The sequence below is a fragment of the Oncorhynchus kisutch genome, linkage group LG13 (genome assembly GCF_002021735.2).
Source record: "Oncorhynchus kisutch isolate 150728-3 linkage group LG13, Okis_V2, whole genome shotgun sequence".
NCBI lineage: Eukaryota > Metazoa > Chordata > Actinopteri > Salmoniformes > Salmonidae > Oncorhynchus > Oncorhynchus kisutch.
In genome coordinates this window covers 72,907,427-72,929,505 of record NC_034186.2, presented here as the reverse complement: position 1 = coordinate 72,929,505, position 22,079 = coordinate 72,907,427, and the positions used below count along the sequence as shown (strand labels likewise).

At 43.2% G+C, this 22,079-nt stretch overlaps 2 protein-coding genes across 4 annotated transcripts in view; both read left to right on the top strand.

The window, feature by feature from the left end:
* The first annotated feature begins 1,364 nt into the window (after nucleotides 1-1,364).
* On the top strand, nucleotides 1,365-12,141 carry LOC109879287 (caspase-2-like). 3 transcript variants are annotated; one of them, XM_031787228.1, is made up of 11 exons: nucleotides 1,365-1,493; nucleotides 2,234-2,390; nucleotides 2,763-2,924; nucleotides 6,116-6,188; nucleotides 6,725-6,816; nucleotides 7,860-8,042; nucleotides 8,398-8,526; nucleotides 8,608-8,698; nucleotides 8,807-8,995; nucleotides 9,858-9,967; nucleotides 10,076-12,141. In XM_031787228.1, exons 2-11 carry the CDS (start codon nucleotides 2,238-2,240, stop codon nucleotides 10,208-10,210), a joined length of 1,317 nt encoding a protein of 438 aa, XP_031643088.1. In that variant the 5' UTR covers nucleotides 1,365-1,493; nucleotides 2,234-2,237; the 3' UTR covers nucleotides 10,211-12,141. The 3 variants fall into 3 exon arrangements, with proteins under 3 accessions (XP_031643088.1, XP_031643089.1, XP_031643091.1); XM_031787229.1 differs by having other exon boundaries at nucleotides 1,433-1,493; nucleotides 2,237-2,390; XM_031787231.1 differs by lacking the exon at nucleotides 1,365-1,493 and adding an exon at nucleotides 1,961-2,082.
* Nucleotides 12,142-13,036: 895 nt separating this feature from the next.
* Nucleotides 13,037-22,079, top strand: part of clcn1b (chloride channel, voltage-sensitive 1b) — a 57,607-nt gene continuing 48,564 nt past the window's right edge. Inside the window, exon 1 of the mRNA XM_031838107.1 lies at nucleotides 13,037-13,461. Coding sequence (XP_031693967.1) covers nucleotides 13,411-13,461 — 51 coding nt within the window. The 5' untranslated portion in view covers nucleotides 13,037-13,410. The remainder of the gene's footprint in view (nucleotides 13,462-22,079) is intronic.

Genomic DNA, 22,079 nt, shown 5'->3' with positions numbered 1-22,079 from the left:
TTAAGGTAGTTGTTGCTCTGTTCATCTTTCCCTCGATCCTGACTAGTCTCCCAGTCCCTGCCACTGAAAAACATCCCCACAGCATTATGCTGCCACCACAGTGCTTCACTGTAGGGATGGTGCCAGGTTTACTCCAGATATGATACTTGGCATTCAGTCCAAAGAGTTCAATCTTGGTTTCATCAGACCAGAGAATCTTGTTTCTCATGGTCAGAGTCCTTCGGGTGCCGTTTGGCAAACTCCAAGCAGGCTGTCATGTGCCTTACTGAGGAGTGGCTTTCATCTGGCCACTACCATAAAGGCCTGATTGGTGGAGTGCTGCAGAGATGGCTGTCCTTCTGGAAGGTTCTCCCATCTCCACAGAGGAACTCTGGAGCTCTGTCAGAGTGACCCTCGGGTTCTTGGTTACCTCCCTGACCAAGGACCTTCTCTCCCGATTGCTCAGTTTGATCTGAGCAGCCAGATCTAGGAAGAGTCTTGGTGGTTCCAAACTTCTTCAGTTTAAGAATGATGGAGGCCACTGTGTTCGTTGGGACCTTCAATGCTGCAGAATTACTTTTGTACCCTTCCCCATGTCTGTGCCTCAACAATCCTGTCCCGGAGCTCAACAGACAATTCCTTTGACTTCATGGCTTGGTTTTTGTTCTGACATGCACTGTCAACTGTGGGACTTTATATAGACAGGTGTGCACCTTTCCAAATCATGTCAAATCAATTGAATTTACCACAGATGGACTTCAATCAAATTGTAGAAACATCTCAAGTATGATCAATTGAAACAGTATGCACCTGAGCTCAATTTCATGTCTCATAGCAAAGGGTCTGTATACTTATGTAAATAAAATGTGCAAAAATGTTTAAAAACCTGTTTCCGCTTTGTCATTGTGAGGTATTGTGTGTAGATCAATGAGGAAAAAATGTATTTAATCAATTTTAGAAGAAGGCTGCAACGTAACAAAATGTGGAAAAAGTCTGAATACTTTCCGAATGCACTGTATGTTCATACTGTATCTATGAATACAACATATTAGGCTCCATTTGTGCAATAAGGTCAATTATGTCGTGGCATTTTAAGAATCATTTTTCACATCAATCAACAGCATTTGGGCAAATATGGATTTGTCACAATCAAAAATTCCTTGTGGACAGATGTGAGCTGTTTCCAGTTCATTCTTGAATCCCCTCCCTTATTTCCTACAAAGGACATGCCATCCTCTCTACATCATCTAAAAATTAGGTAGCTGTTTATGTCAGTCTTCCATGATATTCTTATCAATTGGTTGATTATTTCCTGTAACAACCGATTCAAATTCAAAATTTATTTGCTTAATATGTTTCCAACCTCGCCCTGGGAAAGCTGACTCGTATTCGACCAGGAAAACGTCAATCCAAATCCTCCGAACTGTCATTGGTTATAATCCAACACAATGAATTTAGACCACTCCCGCTACCATTTTCACACATTGCAAAGGCGCGGAAGTTGGTTTACTTGGGTAAGTTATGTTGTTAATTTGTGCGAAATAATTTCAAATACAGTTAGCTAAATTCGCTATCTAGTTTTAGTACATATGGGTTGGGAGCAGATGAACGCATTGAAGGTGTTCTGAATGTTTGAAATCCACAAAAAAAATAAACATCCCAACGTTAGCATGCCGATGTAACGTTAACTTAGCTATTTGCAGTTGCATATCTAAAGGTAAATGTACATTGTTTTGAAAAATGCAACGAAACTGATTGACACTTGCTTACATTTTGAACACATTTCTTAGCATAACTACCTGTTTTTATGCAATAGCTTACAAGTTAGTATTGTTCGGACGTCAAGGTGATGTCAACTTTTCCTTCACACATTAATTATTAGCTAGCTAACGCGTTAGCTGGAGACAGTTGGCTAACGTTACCTGACAGCCATTGTAAGTATCTGCTGCTGAGTGTTACCAGACTTTGGAAAGAATAGGAGATATAACTACCAATTACTTTCTCGTATTCATCCAGACAGCTACTATAGCTAGCTAGTATAATGTTAGTTATCTTACAGAAAAACGTATTCAGCATCCTTACCACTCCGACTTAGAAAACAAGGTAAATTGAGCTATTATAATAACTAGATACAATTCCAATGAGTAACGTTAACACGTTGTTGAGAAGCTAGGCCTATATACCGCGCCACGGTTTTGCAAGAAGAATGGAAGTTGACAGTAAATTAAGCGTTTTCATGTGTGTTGTCTCGTAGCAGAATGTTGGGGGAATGCGGTATGCTGGAACGAGACAGAAGGGGGCTTCGGAAATACGCTGTGACTCTCTGCAAAGAGATGGTGGTGGACGAACTGTTCATTCAGTCGCTGCAGACAGACGACATTCTCACCGACAGCATGGCAGAAAGCATCCTGGTATGTTGTGTTCAATTGTGTAGCTCAATACTACTACCAGGTCAGGTGACTTATGACCCTTATCAACGTCCAAAAAATGCATGCATTCATGGCCCAAATGTCTTATTGTTGATGTATGTCATTAATTTCAATTACATAACCGAATGTTATTGTGGATCAGGGTTTCCCATACTTGGTCCTTGAAACTCCTCCTTGCCCCCCCCCCCCCCCCCAAGCTTGATGATTAGTTGGTTATTTGAGTCATGTAGTGCTATGGCAAAAGCTAAATGTGCACCTGGGTCAGGACCCAGTTTTGGAAACCCTGGTGTAAATTAACATGTATTCCACTTTCTATTTTTTCTTTCTAATCTGTTGATATCTGTTGTTTCCCAGGCGGAGCCGACCTCCCACAAGCGGATCTGGCGTCTGCTGTCCCTGCTCCCCAAGCGTGGTCCCAGAGCCTTCAGCAGCTTCTGCTCAGCACTGAGAGACACAGAGCAGCAGCACCTATGTGCCCTGCTCTCAGAGTCACCAGAGAGGGACGGAGAGAGACAGGTGAGTGGGCACTGAGAGCCACACCACAACCAGCACAATAATCAGATGTTGATCCTGACAGATGAGCAGAAGGACAAAGATAGAAAGGGGAGAGGGTAGACATGGAGAGAGAGCGAGAGGGGTGAGTGCCACAACCAACCTAAACCTCAAACTGCGCCCCTTACTCAGTGTCCCCAGACAGCTAGGGTGAAAGACAGGGCTGAGGGGGTGAGTTACACAAAATACCCAATCCAAGCTTCAGACCGCTATTCCCCATTCACAAAGACCCCAGTCAAAGACAGTGAGGAAGAGGGGGATGAAGAGAAAGAGGTGAGCGCTACCCAACACCTAGCCCAAGCTACATACTAAGTTAGAATATTTCCTGGTATTTTACAAATGTTCCATCCCAAGAATAAAATAACTTTTCTCATGGGTAAACCTGTGTTTCCCGCCAAAACTGAAAGTGTCATTCAAAAGCATTATAAAGCATATAAATATGTAATGAAAATTCAAACCTAATGCTACCTGAGTCCGATACATTTTATGAGCCCTACATAAATTATGTCGCTCTTGCTGCTGGTGATTCTCTGATCCACCTCTACATAGATTCTGTATACTTCTGGCCCTTCTTTGGACACTGTTAACTAACCTCCAGACGAGCTTCAATGCCATACAAACTCTCCTTCCGTTGCCTCCAACTGCTCTTAAATGCAAGTAAAACTAAATGCATGTTCTTCAACCGATCGCTGCCCGCCCGTCCAGCATCACTACTCTGGACGGTTCTGACTTATGAATATGTGGACAACTACAAATACCTAGGTGTCTGGTTTGTCTGTAAACTCTCCTTCCAGACTCACATTAAGAATCTCCAATCCAAAATGAATTCTAGAATCGGCTTCCTATTCCGCAACAAAGCATCCTTCACTCATGCTGCCAAACATACCCTCATAAAACTGACCATCCTACCGATTCTTGACTTCGGCGATCTCATTTACGAAATAGCCTCCAACACTCTTCTCAACAAATTGGATGCAGTCTATCACAGTGCAATCTGTTTTGTCACCAAAGCCCCATATACTACCCACCACTGCGACCTGTACGCTCTTGTTGGCTGGCCCTTGCTACATACTCATCGCCAAACCCACTGGCTCCAGGTTATCTACAAGTCTCTGCTCGGTAAAGCCCCGCCTTATCTCAGCTCACTGGTCACCATAGCAGCACCCACACGTAGCATGCGCTCCAGACGGTATATGTCACTAGACACCCCCAAAACCAATTCCTCCTTTGGCTGCCTTTCCTTCCAGTTCTCTGCTGCCAATGACTGGACTGAACTGCAAAAATAACTGAAGCTGGAGACTCATATCTCCCTCACTAACTTTAAGCACCAGCTGTCAGAGCACCTTACAGATCACTGCACCTGTACATAGCCCATCTGTAATATTGCCCATCCAACTACCTCATCCCCATCCTGTATTTATTTATCTTGCTCCATTGCACCCCAGTATCTCTACTTGCACATTTGTCTTCTGCACATCAATCACTCCAGTGTTTTAATTGGTATTTTGTAATTACTTTGCCACCATGGCCTTTTTATTGCCTTCCTTATCTTGCCCCATTTGCAAATCAAATCAAAGTTTATTTGTCACGTGCGCCGAATACAAACAGGTGAAATGCTTACTTAAAATGCACACACTGTATATAGATTTTTTTCTGCTGTATTATTGACTGTATGTTTGTTTACTCCATGTGTAACTCTGTTGTTGTATGTATCAAACAGCATTGCTTTATTCTTGGCCAGGTTGCAGTTGTAAATGAGAACTTGTTCTCAACTGGCCTACCTGGTTAAATAAAGATTAAATAAAAAAATATATGGCTAGAATTCGATGCAGAAGGCTTCTCTTCATGAAGATTGAATGGTTATGGGTCTGAATAAATAACTGCATTAGCCTGCTGCCATCGCACACATTCACTGTTCTTTCAAAGTACCCGTGAGTTCTGTTGGCTGCTGTATTTAACATTCAGCAAAAAATATATTGCATTAATTAGCAAAATATAATACAAGGTAATACATTATTAGAAGGTAATACATTATTAGCCTTATATTTAGCTAATTATGCATAATAAACATCTAACTTATAGCCTCCGTCTCTTACGCAAGCGCCTGTGCTCCGCTGGCCTCCAAAACGTCCTTAGCTCTGAGTCCCATGCAGGAAAAGCTAGACAATCTTTTTAGCATTTCTTACACCAATAGACTATTCGAAGAGAGATGCAATATATTTTTTTATATAGATTTTCTAGCCTACCTATGTCAATTTAGAACAGGATTATCTATTTTGGATGCAACTTGAATGGAGTTGATGGAGATAATGTGTGTACACTGATTTAAAGCAACGCTATTCGAGCGATAGGCTGTTTTTAAAACTCTTTACAATAAACATTTAAAAAAGGTGACCCCTGAAAGCCAGATCATTCTGTCTTTGTATTACTGTAGCATAGGCTGTGCTGGCCTATGTAGGCCTACCTGTCACAAGAAAACACATTACCATGATGAGATGATACAGGAAGAGTAGCTGCTGCTTTTGCAACAGCTAATGGGGATCCTAATAAAATGCCAATACAGTAAGTCCTCCTACATGCACTGTGAATTGCGCTCCATACTGAGATGGGCTGTCTGTCCCCACCCTGAGCATTGATTCATCAATCAGCGACCGTAGAGAAGCCAGATTTGGACATTGCATATCATTTTAACAGTTCCATTTCACTCCATGCTGTTCATATAAATAATTTATTATAATTTACCGGTTTCTCGCAGTTATTTATCCCGGGAAAGAGGAGTGGTTTTGGACGGTAAATCTCGGAAACCGGGTTCCTGCCATTCAACCCTACTACAGACTGTCCCCCCCCAGATAGTCACTAGAGAAAGAAGTGACCACAACACTCCCAACCCAAGCTACAGACTGCTGTAACAGGAAGAAAGAGTGGGATGGGGAGAAAGAGGGGCATAAGAAAAGAGGAGGAGAGATGTAGATTGGGAGAGAGGTGAGAGTCAGCCATCACTCCCAACCCAAGCCTCCTCTGGATGTTTTGCTATTCACACTGCAGACGAGGGAAAAAATCAGGAATGAACTGGTTTTTCCTATAAATGTTCAGATTTGATTGATGTCGAAGGTAAATTAAACATGGTTAAATTCTCCTTTTCCTTTGTCCTTCAGAGATATGTGGACTCTCCCCTCCCACTTCCCACCCAGGAGGGGATTGTTCCAACCAAGAGAGCCAGAACACAAGGTGAGTAGAGCAGTCATCTGAGCTGGGTGCATTCAAGATCACAGCTTTACAACTGTTTCATTCACAATATTTGCACGTTTCCTAGGAGATCATGGGAGGGGTTGTTTGGAGAGAAAAAATTAATAAATGTAATCATTCTGTTTGTTGGCTTGTAACTCAGTCTTTTATAAAAATAAAAAAAGAAGCTATTTTTAATAAATCCAATAAAACTGTAAATGAAAATGTCCCAATTGAGTCCAGTTGTATAATTTGATCAGTGTGGAAGCAGTGTGCTGTAGCCTTGGTATGGAGTGCCACTGCCCAGCCAGTCTCGCCACCTGCAGGCACCACGCCTGTGTGACTTGCTCACATAGCTGTAGTACAAAGGTTGTTACAACACCATTATATGTTGCTAACAGCTTCCCTTTCAAGGCAGAAACGTGACCTTGACTGGAACCCTGCTCTGATGGACATTATTGTAATTGTTTGTCTCCACTAGTGTATTTTATGGAATGAAATACATGCAGGGTGTAATGTCATCCTAATATGTGTTTCAGAGTCAATGGAGATGTGTCTGGATGCAGACAGTCCCATCACCAGCTCTGTTCTTCCCTGTACACCAGACTTCTACTTAGAACACTGCCAACAGGTACATCGCTCACTGTTAATACAAACCAGTAAATCACCTGTCTGTACCATGTCACTGCCAACAGGTACAACGCTCACTGTTAATACAAACCAGTAAATCACTGTCTGTACCATGTCACTGACAACAGGTACAACGCTCACTGTTAATACAAACCAGTAAATCACTGTCTGTACCATGTCACTGCCAACAGGTACAACGCTCACTGTTAATACAAACCAGTAAATCACCTGTCTGTTCCATGTCACTGCCAACAGGTACAACACTGTCTCTGTCTGGTATCTCTTATCTGAGACAATTAATGTTGTTAACTGCTGTATATTTTTGGTTCTCATATATGTCACTGCAAATACAACTGTTACAATGCAACTTTATGCAACCCCCTAGGGCAGTTAGTTTCAAGGCAGCACCCACTGCAACATGCACCTTTGCAACAAACGCATGCATGCACTTCCTGTGTCCAGAATGTGTTTCCAGCTGCTGTTTAGCTGCATTGTTCCCCAAGGTATTTCTAGGGAGCAGGAGAGTAGATCTTCCTATTCATCCACCTCAACCTGTAACAGCTGTTGAAGTGTCTCCACTCTAAACAGACAGCTATTAGACCTCTGCAGTATAGACAGAGTTTAGATAGTACCAGGCGAGTCCCACTGGTCCGTAGAAGAAAGTGTTTGTCTAGACCACAGTCAGTTTGACAGGAAAGAGACACGGGGAGAATTCCCCCAGCCCATGTGTTGAAGTCTCTGTAAACCTGCTCAGGTTGAGGATGATTCATCACTGAGCTCCACTGGGGTGGAAGACTGTCATTTAAGTACAGGGACAGAAACCACAACAAACACTACTGAGAACAGCAGCAACATAAGCACATCATTATTGTCCTTCAGGTAACCATGTAATTTTCTCACGCTGCATTTTTGTCTCTTGTCCCTCACTCTTTTCTCCTCCTTTCCCTTTCTTCTCGCTTTCTTTCCTCCTTTTGCACCTTTTTCTACTCCCCTCACACTTTCTCTCTTCCCTCTCCTCTCTTTCTCCCGTTCTCTCCCCTTCAGTCCTATAGTATGGTGTCCAGTCCTCGTGGCCTGGCCTTGGTGATCAGTAACGTCTCCTTTGACCCCTGTGCTGCTCCTGACCTGGACTCCAGGAAGGGAGGGGAGGTGGACGAGGAGGTCCTCAGGAAGGTGTTCACTGAGCTGGACTACATAGTCACCGTCCGGAGAGACCTCACAGCTCAGGTAACACACACAGAGAGCAAGACAGTGGTGCCAAAGGTACAGCAGTGCTTCAACAACATGGACTGTATCGGTGGATCCTCCACTGGCTTCAATCAGTGGCACTCAGGCATTTGTTTGCCTTGATCTTCACATAGACCTGTTGCTATTAGAGTCATGGTGTTAGCTAGTGGAGACAGCTGTCTGTAGCGTTGGTCTTTCCATGACTATGTTTAATGCAAAGAACAAAGGGTGAATTTACAGCTCTATACTTCCTCTCTGTATAACTAGTGGCGCTTGCACTTTGTGACAAAATGTACCAAAATAATTCTAAAAGTGCAATGTAATTAAAATATAGTTTAATCTCTCTCTATGACAGGGCATGCGGGAGTGCATTGAGCAGTTTGGCAGACAGCAGCAGCACCAGACCGTATCCAGCTGTGTGGTGTGTCTGCTGTCCCATGGAGTAGAGGGGGCTATCTACGGCACAGACGGACAGCTGCTGGAGGTGTGTGTGACCTCATTCAGTTTAGAGTGAAACCCTTTCTGATGATAATAATCATATTAATTGAATCTCTGTCTCTCTCAGTTGGACTGGGTGTTTGAGGCGTTTGACAACGCCCACTGTCCTCTACTGCAGAATAAACCCAAGATGTTCTTCATCCAGGCCTGCAGAGGAGGTGAGCACACACACAATCTCTCTGCCCTCACTCTCCCTCCTTCCCTTTCCCCAACCCTCCCTCCCCTGTTCTCTTCTTCTAACCCGTCTTCTCTCTGTCTCCCTCCAGAGGAGATGGACTGTGGGGTGGAGCAGCCAGACGGGCCAGAGAGGACCCAGTCTCCTGGCTGTGAACAGAGGGATGCAGGGAGGGAGGGAGAGGGGGATGGAGACACCAGGCAGATGGAGGAGAGGGGCAGGCTCAGAGTCAAACTGCCCCAGCGCTCTGACATGATCTGTGGCTTCGCCTCCCTCAAAGGTGTGTGTGCTTATGTGTGTTGTCTGTTTATGGTGTGAATGTTGGAATATTTGGTGTGTTTCTTTGTTGTGTATGTGTGTTGGCCCCTACTGGGTAATATAGTGTCTGTTGGGACCTACTGGGTAATATAGTGTCTGTTGGGACCTACTGGGTAATATAGTGTCTGTTGGGACCTACTGGGTAATATAGTGTCTGTTGGGACCTACTGGGTAATATAGTGTCTGTTGGGACCTACTGGGTAATATAGTGTCTGTTGGGACCTACTGGGTAATATAGTGTCTGTTGGGACCTACTGGGTAATATAGTGTCTGTTGGGACCTACTGGGTAATATAGTGTCTGTTGGCCCCTACTGGGTAATATAGTGTCTGTTGGGACCTACTGGGTAATATAGTGTCTGTTGGGACCTACTGGGTAATATAGTGTCTGTTGGGACCTACTGGGTAATATAGTGTCTGTTGGGACCTACTGGGTAATATAGTGTCTGTTGGGACCTACTGGGTAATATAGTGTCTGTTGGGACCTACTGGGTAATATAGTGTCTGCTGGGACCTACTAGGTAATGTGTTGGCCCCTACAGGGTAATATAGTGTCTGTTGGCCCCTACTGGGTAATATAGTGTCTGTTGGGACCTACTAGGTAATGTGTTGGCCCCTACTGGGTAATATAGTGTCTGTCGGGACGTACTGGGTAATGTAGTGTCTGTCGGCCCCTACTGGGTAATGTAGTGTCTGTCGGCCCCTACTGGGTAATGTAGTGTCTGTCGGGACCTACTGGGTAATGTAGTGTCTGTCGGCCCCTACTGGGTAATGTAGTGTCTGTCGGGACCTACTGGGTAATGTACTGTCTGTCCTGCCCTACTAGGCACTGCAGCCATGAGGAACACCAAGAGAGGATCCTGGTTCATCCAAGAGGTCAACTCAGCACTCCGCTTCAGAGCCAGAGACACACACCTATCAGACATACTGGTGCAGGTAAACACAAACACACACCACATATCACAGTCATAGTAAGTACATTTTCCCTCAAAGTCGTTATCAGCAAGTACAGTGCTAGTAACATTTTGTAACCTCTGTCCTCAGGTGAATGGTCGTATTAAAGACAGAGAAGGCTATGCTCCTGGCACCCCCCACCATCGCTGTAAGGAGATGTCTGAATTCACCAGCTCCCTCTGCAAAGACCTCTACCTGTTCCCCAAGTACCACCCTCAGTACTGACACGCACACATTTCTGCACCCCTACAGCACCACACACATACCGCACCCACTACTGACACACACATACTGTTACACACAATCATAGAGGGTTAATTCATTCACATTTGCTGTGCAAATTCCCTCTCACAGATGAACTTGGAAAGGAAAATGGAACGAGTTGTTGTAAATCTATGTGCTTGGTAATGGGCATGAAGTATCAGCTAGGCTTGCTATATGTGTATCTGTGCCAGTTAGAAATGGGATTGAAATGTTCTAGGAAATATTTTTAGCTCGCTAACACACCAGAATATATTTAAATGTATCGCTTTTAATTTCTTACTAAACAGCAACTTTTGTGTTTGAAGATGATTCTTTTTTTAAACATGTATTTTGTATGCAGATCTATTTTTATCAATTTATTTTGTATCAAATCATTTTTAAGCTATTTTTTTGTAAGAATTGTAAAGCCCTTGTCTCCTTTTTGTATAAAAAAAAATGTTTATTATAAAATGCATAACATTATAAGCATTATAATAGGAAATCCCCCCTGACCAAATGAAGGTATGTATCTGTGTCCATCTGATGGGCCGACAGGTGGTGGTGTAGAGTTATAGGCTGAGGATGCAGCATGGAGGGAGCAGCATTTCAATACCCTCCTAGTAATCTGAGTCTTCCACTGAAGGATACTGGGACAAGTAGATATGATATTGAAAGTTTCAGGGTTTGTTAGCAATGATTTGATGTGTTATTGAGGCAACATGTGTACTGTATTCCATTTGAATAGAATGGACCATTTCTCTCACAAACAACTGTCCTCCCCCTCCCATCTCTCTACCTCCATGAGGGGGTTACGGTCTAAGGCACTGCATTTCAGTGCAAGAGGCGTCACTACAGTCCCTGGTTCGAATCCAGGCTGTATCACATCTGGACGTGATTGGGAGTCCCATAGGGCAGTGCACATTTGGCTCAGCGTCATTCGGTTTTGGTCGGGGTAGACCGTCATTGTTAATAAGAATTTGTTCTTAACTGACTTGCCTAGTTAAATAAAAAATGTAGACAAGTTAAGGCACGTAGGTTAATTAATGTTATAACTACATTGGTAACCAGACTGTTATTACTTAGATGTGATGAAAGATGTCAACAGTTTATTTAAATTAGTTACATGTAACTGCTTGTTATCTCTGGACAATTTGAGACCTAAGTTATCCACTGTCAATGTTTCCTTGACCATTAAGATTTCAGTTCACAAGATGGATGTTGAAAGATATATGGATTGATTTTAAAGCATCTACAGTATTTTTCTTTTAGATTTTATATGCAATATTCCATAGCAATGTGTGCCATGTGAAAGCTGTGGTAAGTATTGTCTTTAAAATACTTGGTTTATCATTTACATAGGACGATGTATCACATTCAACTGTATGAGCAGCAATATTGATGTTTTTCAGAATGAGCAGCAATGTGTTTGGTTCTAACAGTGTTGTAGGGAGGAGTGATATGACAGGAACAGTATGAATTGAGCTGTTGACCAACCAATCACAGAGGCAGCACGTAGTGCTCATGTTAAAAAAAAAACAACATTTCCATAGAGATCCTGTTAAATTAGTATTCTAATTCTATGGACAGTTCACCCCAAATTCTAAGTGCCAGATGTTTGTTAGACGCTTTCCATTCGGTTTGAAGCCTCTAGTTCGGTTTCAACTAAATGTGTACAATATAGCATCTACACAACTGGTGTCATGACAAAGTCATGTTTTTTGTTATTGTACATTTTCAGAAAGATTTTGTGGTGAAGTAGGTTATCCCTTGAAAGTGAAGTACTGAGGGCTGGGGTTCACTGCCATAAGCTAAGGAGCTGCTGGGGATGGGGGGAGATGATGACTGTATTTATGTCTAAAACAAAGACTGCCAAATGTTCAGGAAAATAAACAACCTTTTGTTTTTTCTATGAATTGACTTTCTATGAGTTGTGTTGACATGTGCTGTGTGTGTATGAGAGAGCACTGTACATAAGTACACTATGCATGATATTATATTTTGATCTCTCCTTGTTGCTGTTTCTTTATATCAGTGTACATCCAGTCCCCCTCAGTGTACTGGTATAGTATATCTCACAACCCTGTAGTAAGGACTGTTTCATGACTGCTCAATATGCATCGTGAGTCACACACTAACCACTACCACTGTGATAATGTTCTCTGTGTATCAGGTAGTGCCTCAGCCACCTGTCCATAATCATTCTCCCTGACACACATCACACACTCGCCCGCGGTCGGAGTGACACATTTCTCTCTGGCCACCACCATGCAGTGAGATTAGGTTGTAATGTGGTGGCGTGTGGTCTCCAAAGCAGAGAAGGGTTAAGGGATTGGTGGGGCCGGGCCATTCTCTCTCCCTCTCTTTAGGTGGGCCATGTGCCATGCTGTCTCATCCGGCTGAAATGGAAACAGGTGATTTCAGATCAGTAAACATGATTGAGTGAGAACCACTTCAGACTTTTGATATGCACGCCTACAACCCAGACTGAAAACCATTATATCAGATGGGATAGATGGCAATGTGTGTTATGTTGACTGCTACATCTGGCCTAGTGAAGTCCATTACAGATTGCTGATAGGGAAGAGGTATGTTGATACAGCAGGGGGAATGAGGGCTTGGAGCATGTGAGGGTTCGAAGGGATAGCCTTGCATCATTGGCTGATGACGGGGGTGTTAATGTGCACCTACCCTCACGTTGCAGGGGCAGCCCTGTGGGGGGTGGCATCACCCTCACCCCTGCCTGTCCAAACAAAAACACCCCACCCAAAAACAAAGATCTAATGGCCCATGGGTCTAGCTGGCCTGCTCACGGGGACAAGAGGCTTGTATGCCAGTATCGGTGTCGTTAACGTGAGCCCTGCTGTGTGTGTGATTAGGTGTCTGCTGTTCTAATAAAGGAAAGCGCTGCGTCTGTCTCTGCCTCATATCACTACCAGGAGTCTCTGTACAGACGTCTTTCTGTTGACTGTCTTACAGGACAGGTGGAGGGAACACCGCCTCTGGATCAACTGAACAAGATTGGATCTGAACAAGTGTCAATCTCAAGTGTGTTGTGTATGTTAAAATGCATATGTAAGAAAGTGTGTACACTCTTGACGTGTGTGTTTGTTTAGCTGAGAGTGTGCGGGTGGAAATGCTGAAGCCACCATCAGGGTTATTTTTGGGTCAGTGACAGCGTGTCAATGGCTGCAGATGCGTCGCAAAGGAAGGCTCTGAGATACCAACAGACCCTGGTAGGTCTCTGTCTGTCTGTCCATCAGTCTGTCCACTTCTCTCGCTCTACCTGTCCGAGTGTCCGTCCGTCTCAGTCCATCTCTGTCTCTGCCCGTCTGTACATCTCTCACTCTCTACCGTCTGTCCACCTCTCACTCTACCGTCTGTCCACCTCTCACTCTACCGTCTGTCCACCTCTCACTCTGCCCGTCTGTCCACCTCTCACTCTGCCCGTCTGTCCACCTCTCACTCTGCCCGTCTGTCCACCTCTCACTCTCTACCATCTGTCCACCTCTCACTCTACCGTCTGTCCACCTCTCACTCTCTGCCCGTCTGTCCACCTCTCACTCTCTACAGTCTGTCCACCTCTCACTCTCTACAGTCTGTCCACCTCTCACTCTCTACCATCTGTCCACCTCTCACTCTCTGCCGTCTGTCCACCTCTCACTCTCTGCCCGTCTGTCCACCTCTCACTCTCTACAGTCTGTCCACCTCTCACTCTCTACCATCTGTCCACCTCTCACTCTCTGCCGTCTGTCCACCTCTCACTCTACCGTCTGTCCATCCGTCCACTTCTCTCTCATTTGCAAATCAAATTTTATTTGTGACAACTTGTATAGACTTTACCATGAAATGCTTTCTTATGAGCCCTTCCCAACAATGCAAAAAAATAAAAAATTGTAACACAAGGAATAAAATAAAATACAAGAATGGATCTATATACAAGAGTACCAGTAGCAGATCAAGAATGGAGCTATATACAGGTAGTACTAGTACCAGATCAATGTGCAGAGGTACGAGGTATTTGAGGTAGATATGTACATGATGGCAAGGTAAAGTGACTGTGCATCAGAATAAATAATAATAAGAGTAAAATAAAGAACAGAGTAGCAGCAGCAAATGATGTGTATTGTGTATGTATGTGTGTTTGTGTTGTGAGTATGTGTGGGAGTGTCAATGTAATGTGTGTGAGTTAGTGTGTGCATATGGTTTGTATACAGTATTTAGTCTAGTGTGTGTGCGTATGGTCAGTGCAAGATAGTCAATGCAGATAGTTTGGGTGCCATTCTTATGGCTTACGGGTAGAAGCTGAATCAAAGCCTATTGGTCCAAGAACCAATGCTCCAGTACCATTTGCCTGGACGGTAGCAGAGTGAACAGTCTATGGCTTGGGTGGCTGGAGTCTTTGGTCATTTTTTGGTCCTTTCCCTGACACCGCCTGATATAGAGGTCCTAGATGGCAGGGAGCTCGGCCACAGTAATGTACTGGACTGACCGCACCACTCTTAGCCTCCTGAGGCTGTGATGTGGGCGCCAAGGAACTTGAAGCTGGCTGTCTCTGTCCCTCCGTCTCTCTGTATCTCTCTCTCTCTCTCTCTCTCTCTCTCTCTCTCTCTCTCTCTCTCTCTCTCTCTCTCTCTCTTTCTCTGACCTCAATAATGTTCTGTGCTCAGGTGTTATGAGCTTGTCTGTTCTGCTGGTGTGATGACATGAATATCTGACGCTGTAGAGAACCTAGTCCTCCCTCGTTCTCTCCTGGCCTGTCTTCAATAAGAGAATCTGAATTCTCGTTGCTTCTTCATGTATGAGATTTCATGGCCCCCCATTCATCTGAGTATACTGAGTATACCAAACATTAGGAACACCTTCCTAATATTGAGTTGCACCCTCATCCTCCCCCCCTCCTTTTACCCTTGGAACAGCTTCAATTTCTCCGATGTGGCAAGATGGCGCTGACAGACATTGCAGCTTTGCAGTATTTAGTTTTTTGTGTTATTACATGCAGCCGGAAATAACTTTTGGATATCAGAGCGACGGTAAATCATCAACATTACCGCCAGGAATACGACTTTCCCGAATTGGATCCTTTGTTTCTACCCCCCAGGGCAATTTAACTTATCCCAGAGGCTGCTCCAAGACCCTGCCGGCGGAGAAGAGGTATTCGGAGTGGACTTCTAGTCCGACTCAGGAGTTGTGCACACCATCCACCACTTCCAAGTATATTACTCGCTTATTTTCAGTCTCTGGACAATAAAGTAGACGAGCTCAGGGCGAGGAACCCCTTCCACGAAGACACCAAGGACTGTAACATACTCTGTTTCCGGAATCATGGCTCTCTCGGGATATACTTTCTCTGTCCATATAGCCAGCTGGGTTCTCAGTACATCGCACAGACAGGAATAAAGAACTCTCTGGGGAAGAAGTGGGTGATTGTGTGATTGTGATAACAAACAGAAACTCAAGTCCTTTTGTTCCTCCGACCTAGAATACCTCACAATCAAATACTACCTATTACCTCTAAAGAGAATTCTCTTCGGTTATAGTCACAGCCATGTATATTCCCCCTCAAGCCGATACCACGGCCACCCTCAAGGAACTACACTGGACTTTATGCAAACTGGAAAGCACATATCTTGAAGCCGCATTTATTGTAGCTGGGGATTTTAACAAAGCAAATTTGAGGAAAACGCTACCGAAGTTCTATCAACACATTTACTGTAGTACTCGCTCTGCTAAAGCACTTGACCACTGCTACTCCCCCTTTCGAGATGCCTACAAGGTCCTCCCCCACCCTCCCTTTGGCAAATCAGATCACAACTCCATTTTGCTCTTCCCTTCCTATAGTCAGAAACTCAAACAGGATGTACCCGTGCTAAGGTCGATTTAACGCTGGTCTGACCAATCGGAATTCATGCTTCAAGATTGATTTGATCACGCCGCCTGGATATGTTCTGGGTATCCCTTGAGAATAACATTGAAGTATACACGGACACGGTGACTGAGTTCTTCAGGAAGTGTATAGGGGATGTTGTTCCCACTGTTACTATTAAAACCTAACCAGAAACCATGGATAGATGGCAGCATTTGCGCAAACTGAAAGCACGAACCACCGCATTTAACCATGGCAAGGTGACTGGGAATATGGTAGAATACAAACAGTGTAGTTATTCCCTCCATAAGGCAATCAAACAGGCAAAGTGTCAGTACAGAAACAAAGTGGAGTCACAATTCAATGGCTCAGACATGAGACGTATGTGGCAGGGTCTAAAGACAATCATGGACTACGAAGGTAAAACGAGCCACGTCACGGACAGTGACGTCTTGCTTTCAGACAAGCTAAATACCTTCTTCGCCCGCTCTGGGGATTAGACTCAGTACGTTTTATTAACAATGGTGCAGGCTTCACCAAGTCCTCACACTTGGGCAACTGAGATTATTATGCTTTTATTGTTGATCTCTGGTACGTTGCGACCAAACCCTGGGCCGGTAGATACCATGCTATCTCTACCGACTCTATATGATTTTAAAAACAAAGCAGATTTTGGCCTCTTGCATGTTAACGTCAGAAGTCTATTTCCAAAAATAGACATGATTAGAAAATGGGCCAAAATGACAAACGTAGACGTAATGGTTTTTATCAGAAACTTGGCTAAATAAATCTGAGTCAGATAATGGGTATATGGTTTTAAGAATGATCAGATGAGTAAAGTAGGGTGGATTGCAATTTATGTGAAATCTGAGTTTAAATTCTCTCGATTTCCAAAAGCCAAACATTTTGAATTGCTTGCGGTTAAAGTGAACATATATAAGGACTCCCACATCACTGCAGTCGGCTGCTACAGACCGCCCTCGGCTTCGGGACACGCTCTCAACTCCCTTTCTGATGTCCTGCAAGCTTAATCACTCTGAATTCATTATTTTAGGAGATTTGAACTGGGACATGCTTACATCTGAGAGGAACTATTTTGAAGAACTGTGTGACTCTCTGAATCTCGCTCAATGAATTAATGCGCCTACAAGACTGAATCCAAGAGCACCTAACAAATCAACGCTATTGGACATTATTCTAATGAAGACCCCTCACAAATACACATCGACTGGGATATTCTGTAATGATGTCAGTGATTACTGTGCAATTACTTGTGTTAGAAATACAAAAATGACCAAAGCCAAACCCTGTTATATTTTTAAACGACATTCTAGACAATGTTGACAGTAAGTCTGATTCCTGATGCTGACACTGCCTGGGTCTAAGCATGCCCCTGTGAAGCCATGTAGAATCAGTGGAAGGGACAATCCCTGGTTTTCAGATAACTTGGCAGAATTAATTAGAAAGAGAAATATCTATTGGGCTCAAGCTTGACATAAATGCTCCTGTTGACTGGGCCTCCTTCAGAGTGCTAAGAAACAATTGCACAGGATTGATCAGGAAGTCCAAATCAGATTACTATTTAAATGCAGTGACAGAGAACCTAAACAACCCTACCAAGTTCTGTAAACTAATCAAATCAGTATCAGGTTCTAATGTATCCTTTGGCTGTGAAGGATAAAGCTGATATTGTAGGGGCTTTTAACAAGCACTTCATATCTGCTGGGTCAGTTTTTGATAATGGTGGGGCCCAGGCCTCTAAAGTAAACTCGGCTACAGTCAACTATGATATAGGCCCTCATGTGAACCATTTTAACTTGAGCCTGTTTCTTATACTGAGGTCTATAAAGCACTAAAGGCAATAGACACTAAAAAGTCTGCAGGTCCAGACAACCTGGACCGCTACCTCTTAACTTCTTGGTGACAGGGGGCAGTATTTTCACGTCCGGATGAAATGCATGCCCAAAGTCAACTGCCTGCTACTCATCCCCAGAAGATAAGATATACATATTATTTGAATCATGTCTGTGAGTATAACAGAACTTATTTAGCAGGGGAAACCCTGAGGTCACTCTCTTTTCAATGGGCTTTCATTGGGAATCCAGATATCTAAGGGACCTTCTTGCAGTTCCTATCGCTTCCACTGGATGTCAACAGTCTTTAGATATTGGTTGAGGTTTTTCCTTTGTGTAATGAAGAAGTACGGCCATCTTGAACGAGGGTCACTTGAAGTGTACTGTTAGATAGAGGCGCGTGACCAGAAAGCATGCTTCAGTTTGTTTTCTTCCTGTATTGAACACAGATCATCCCGTCTTCTATTTTATCGATTATTTACGTAAAAAAATACCTAAAGTTGTATTACAAAAGTTGTTTGAAATGTTTTGGCAAAGTTTACAGGTAACTTTTGAGATATTTTGTAGTCACGTTGAGCAAGTTGGAACCTGTGTTTTTCTGGATCAAACGCGCCAAATAAATGGACATTTTGGATATATATTGACGGAATTAATCGAACAAAAGGACCATTTGTGATGTTTATGGGACATATTGGAGTGCCAACAAAAGAAGCACGTCAAAGGTAAGGCATGAATTATATTTTTATTTCTGCATTTTGTGACGCACCTGAAAGGTTGAAATATGCTTTCTCTCTTTGTTTACTATGGTGCTATCCTCAGATTATAGTATTGTTTGCTTTCGCCTAAAAGCCTTTTTGAAATCTGACATGTGGGCTGGATTCACAACAAGCGTAGCTTTAATTTGCTATTTTGCATGTGGGATTTAATGAAAGTTTGATTTTTATAGTAATTTATTTGAATTTGGCGCTCTGCATTTTCCCTGGCTTTTGGCCAGGTGGGACGCTATCGTCCCACATATCCCAGAGAGGTTAAAGATAGCAGCTGGTATTATTACTGAACCTGTGGCTCACATTTTCAACTTGAGTCTCTTGACCAATTCCATACCCAGCATTTGGAAATCAGCTTATGTCCTCCCACTACTAAAGGGTGGAGATCCCTCAGATGCATCCTGTCTCCCTATGCTGGCCAAAATCTATGAATCCCTAGTGAACTCACAGAACTCACAGTTAATTGAAAAGAACATACTGAGCGGGGTTCAGTCTGGCTTTAGATTGGAGCACAGCACCACAACTGCAGCAGTGGGTGGCAAACGACATCATTAATGAACTTGATAAATAGCAATATTGCACTCCTCTGTTTGTGGATTTATCAAAGGCCTTTGATTCAGTTGACCATGAATTGTTGCTAGCTAGACTAAAGGGGCAGGAGCTTGGTTTGGAACTATCTTTCTGACAGACACAGTGTGTATATACTGACAATCACAACTCTAGCTATCTTGAGATTAATAGAGGTGTGTCCCAGGGTTCCATTTTAGCTCCTGTGTTGCTCACAATTTTTATTAATGATTTGGGAAATAGGATGCAACCAGCGAAGTTACATCTATAAGCAGATGATACAGTTACAGTTGAAGTCAGAAGTTTACTACTGTGAACAGTGGGTTAACTGCCTGTTCAGGGGCAGAACGACAGATTTGTACCTTGTCAGCTCAGGGGTTTGAACTCACAACCTTCCGGTTACTAGTCCAACGCTCTAACCACTAGGCTACGCTGCCGCCCCGAGCATACATTTAGGTTGGAGTCATTTAAACTAGTTTTTCAACCACTCCACAAATTTCTTGTTAACAAACTATAGTTTTGGCAAGTCAGTTAGGACATCTACTTTGTGCATGACACAAATAATTTTTCCAACAATTGTTTACAGACAGATTATTTCACTTATAATTCATTCATTCATCACAATTCCAGTGCGTCAGAAGTTTACATACAATAAGTTGACTGTGCCTTTAAACAGCTTGGAACATTCCCGAAAATTATGTCATGGCTTTAGAAGCTTCTGATAGGCTAATTGACATCATTTGAGTCAATTGGAGGTGTACCTGTGGATGTATTTCAAGGCCTACCTTCAAACTCAGTACCTCTTTGCTTGACATCATGGGAAATCAAAAGAAATCAGCCAAGACCTCAAAACAAAATTGTAGACTTCCACAAATCTGGTTCATCCTTGGGAACAATTTCCAAACGTTACCACGTTCATCTGTACAAACAATAGTACGCAAGTATAAACACCATGGGACCACGTAGCCGTCATACTGCTCAGGAAAGAGACGTTCTGTCTCCGAGAGATGAACGTACTTTGGTGCCGAAAAGTGCAAATCAATCCCAGAACCACAGCAAAGGACGTTTTGTAGAAATGTCCTCTGGTCTGATGAAACAAAAATAGAACTGTTTGGCTATAAAGACCATTGTTATCTTTGGAGGGAAAAGGGGAGGCTTGCAAAGCCGAAGAACACCATCCCAACCGTGAAGCACGGGGGGTGGCAGCATCATGTTGTGGGGGTCCTTTGCTGCAGGAGGGACTGCTGCACTTCACAAAATAGATGGCATCATGAGGAAGGGAAAATTATGTGGATTTATTGGAGCAACATCTCAAGACATCAGTCAGGAAGTTAAAGCTTGGTTGCAAATGGGTCTTCCAAATGGACAATGACCCCAAGCATACTTCCAAAGTTGTGGCATTTAATTATTTTTTTAACCTTTATTTAACTAGGCAAGTCAAGATAATACATATTTTCAATGATGGCCTAGGAACAGTGGGTTAATTGTCAGTTCAGAATGACAGATTTGTCCCTTGTCAGTTTGGGGGTTTGAACTTGCAACCTTCTGGTTACTAGTCCAACAGTCTAACCACTACGCTACCCTGCCGCCACATGGCTTAAGGATAACAAAGTCAAGGTATTGGAGTGGCCCTGACCTCAAACCTATAGAACATTTGTGGGCAGAATTGAAAAAGCGTGTGCGAGCAAGGAGGCCTTACAAACCTGACTCAGTTATACGAGCTCTGTCAGGAGGAATGGGCCAAAATTCACCCAACTTATTGTGGGAAGCTTGTGGAAGGCTACCCAAAATGTTTGACCCAAATTAAACAATTTAAAGGCAATGCTACCAAATACTAATTGAGTGTATGTAAACTTCTGACCCACTGGCAATGTGACAAAATAAATTAAAGCTGAAATAAATCATTCTCTCTACTATTATTCTGACATTTCACATTAAAATAAAGTGGTGATCCTCACTCACCTAAAACAGGGAATTTTTATTTGGATTAAATGTCAGGAATTGTGTGAACCTGAGTTTAAATGTATTTGGCTAAGGTGTATGTAAACGTCTGACTTCAACTGTATATATTCATGTGCTCCTTCTCTGGTTCAGGCTGTTGAAGAGCTCCAGACTGCTTTTCAGTCACTGCAGGCCTCCCTTTGTGGTCTCAAACTGGTCTTGAATGTACAAAAAACTAAATGCATGACCTTTACCACAGCTAGAACTCTGCCAGAGAACGTTAGCATTGTCACATCTGGTGGCTTATCCATTGAAAAAGTGTCATCCTCCAAATAGGTATTTGGTTGGATGACAAGTTGTCCTTTAAAGTTCATGTGGATAATCTTGTGACAAAGCTTAAATTGAAATTGGGTTTTTATTTTGGTAATAAGGCTTGCTTCCCGCTTATGGCTAGAAAGAAGCTTGTTCAGGCCACTTTTCTCTCTGTATTTGATTATGGTGACTTGTTGTATATGCACACAGCCTCCTCCGTCTTACAGAGACTGGACTCTGTTTATCATGCATCCTTGGGCTTTATCACTCACCCACCATTGCACATTGTACCAAATGGTGGGTTGGACCTCACTTTATATGCACAGAAAGATACATTTGTATGTGTTCATCTACAAAGCCCCTTTGGGTGAACTCACTCTTTCCATCTGTAGTCTGGTCTCCTTCACCACCTGCAGTTACCATACCCGGTATGCTAGGTGGTTGCTACTTAAAGCCCAGGACATTCACAGTATTTAGGCAAGACTGCCTTCTCTTCTTGTGCCCCAGACACATGGAATAATCTACAATCCATGCTTCATCTAGATATG

What these genes read in the sequence shown, in the direction of transcription:
- LOC109879287 (XM_031787228.1), top strand. Translation starts at nt 2,238, where the DNA reads ATGTTGGGGGAATGCGGTATGCTGGAACGAGACAGAAGGGGGCTTCGG. An exon ending in GCATGGCAGAAAGCATCCTG is followed by an intron (nt 2,391 to 2,762) that starts GTATGTTGTGTT and finishes GTTGTTTCCCAG; the next exon opens with GCGGAGCCGACCTCCCACAA. An exon ending in CAGACGGACAGCTGCTGGAG is followed by an intron (nt 8,527 to 8,607) that starts GTGTGTGTGACC and finishes TGTCTCTCTCAG; the next exon opens with TTGGACTGGGTGTTTGAGGC.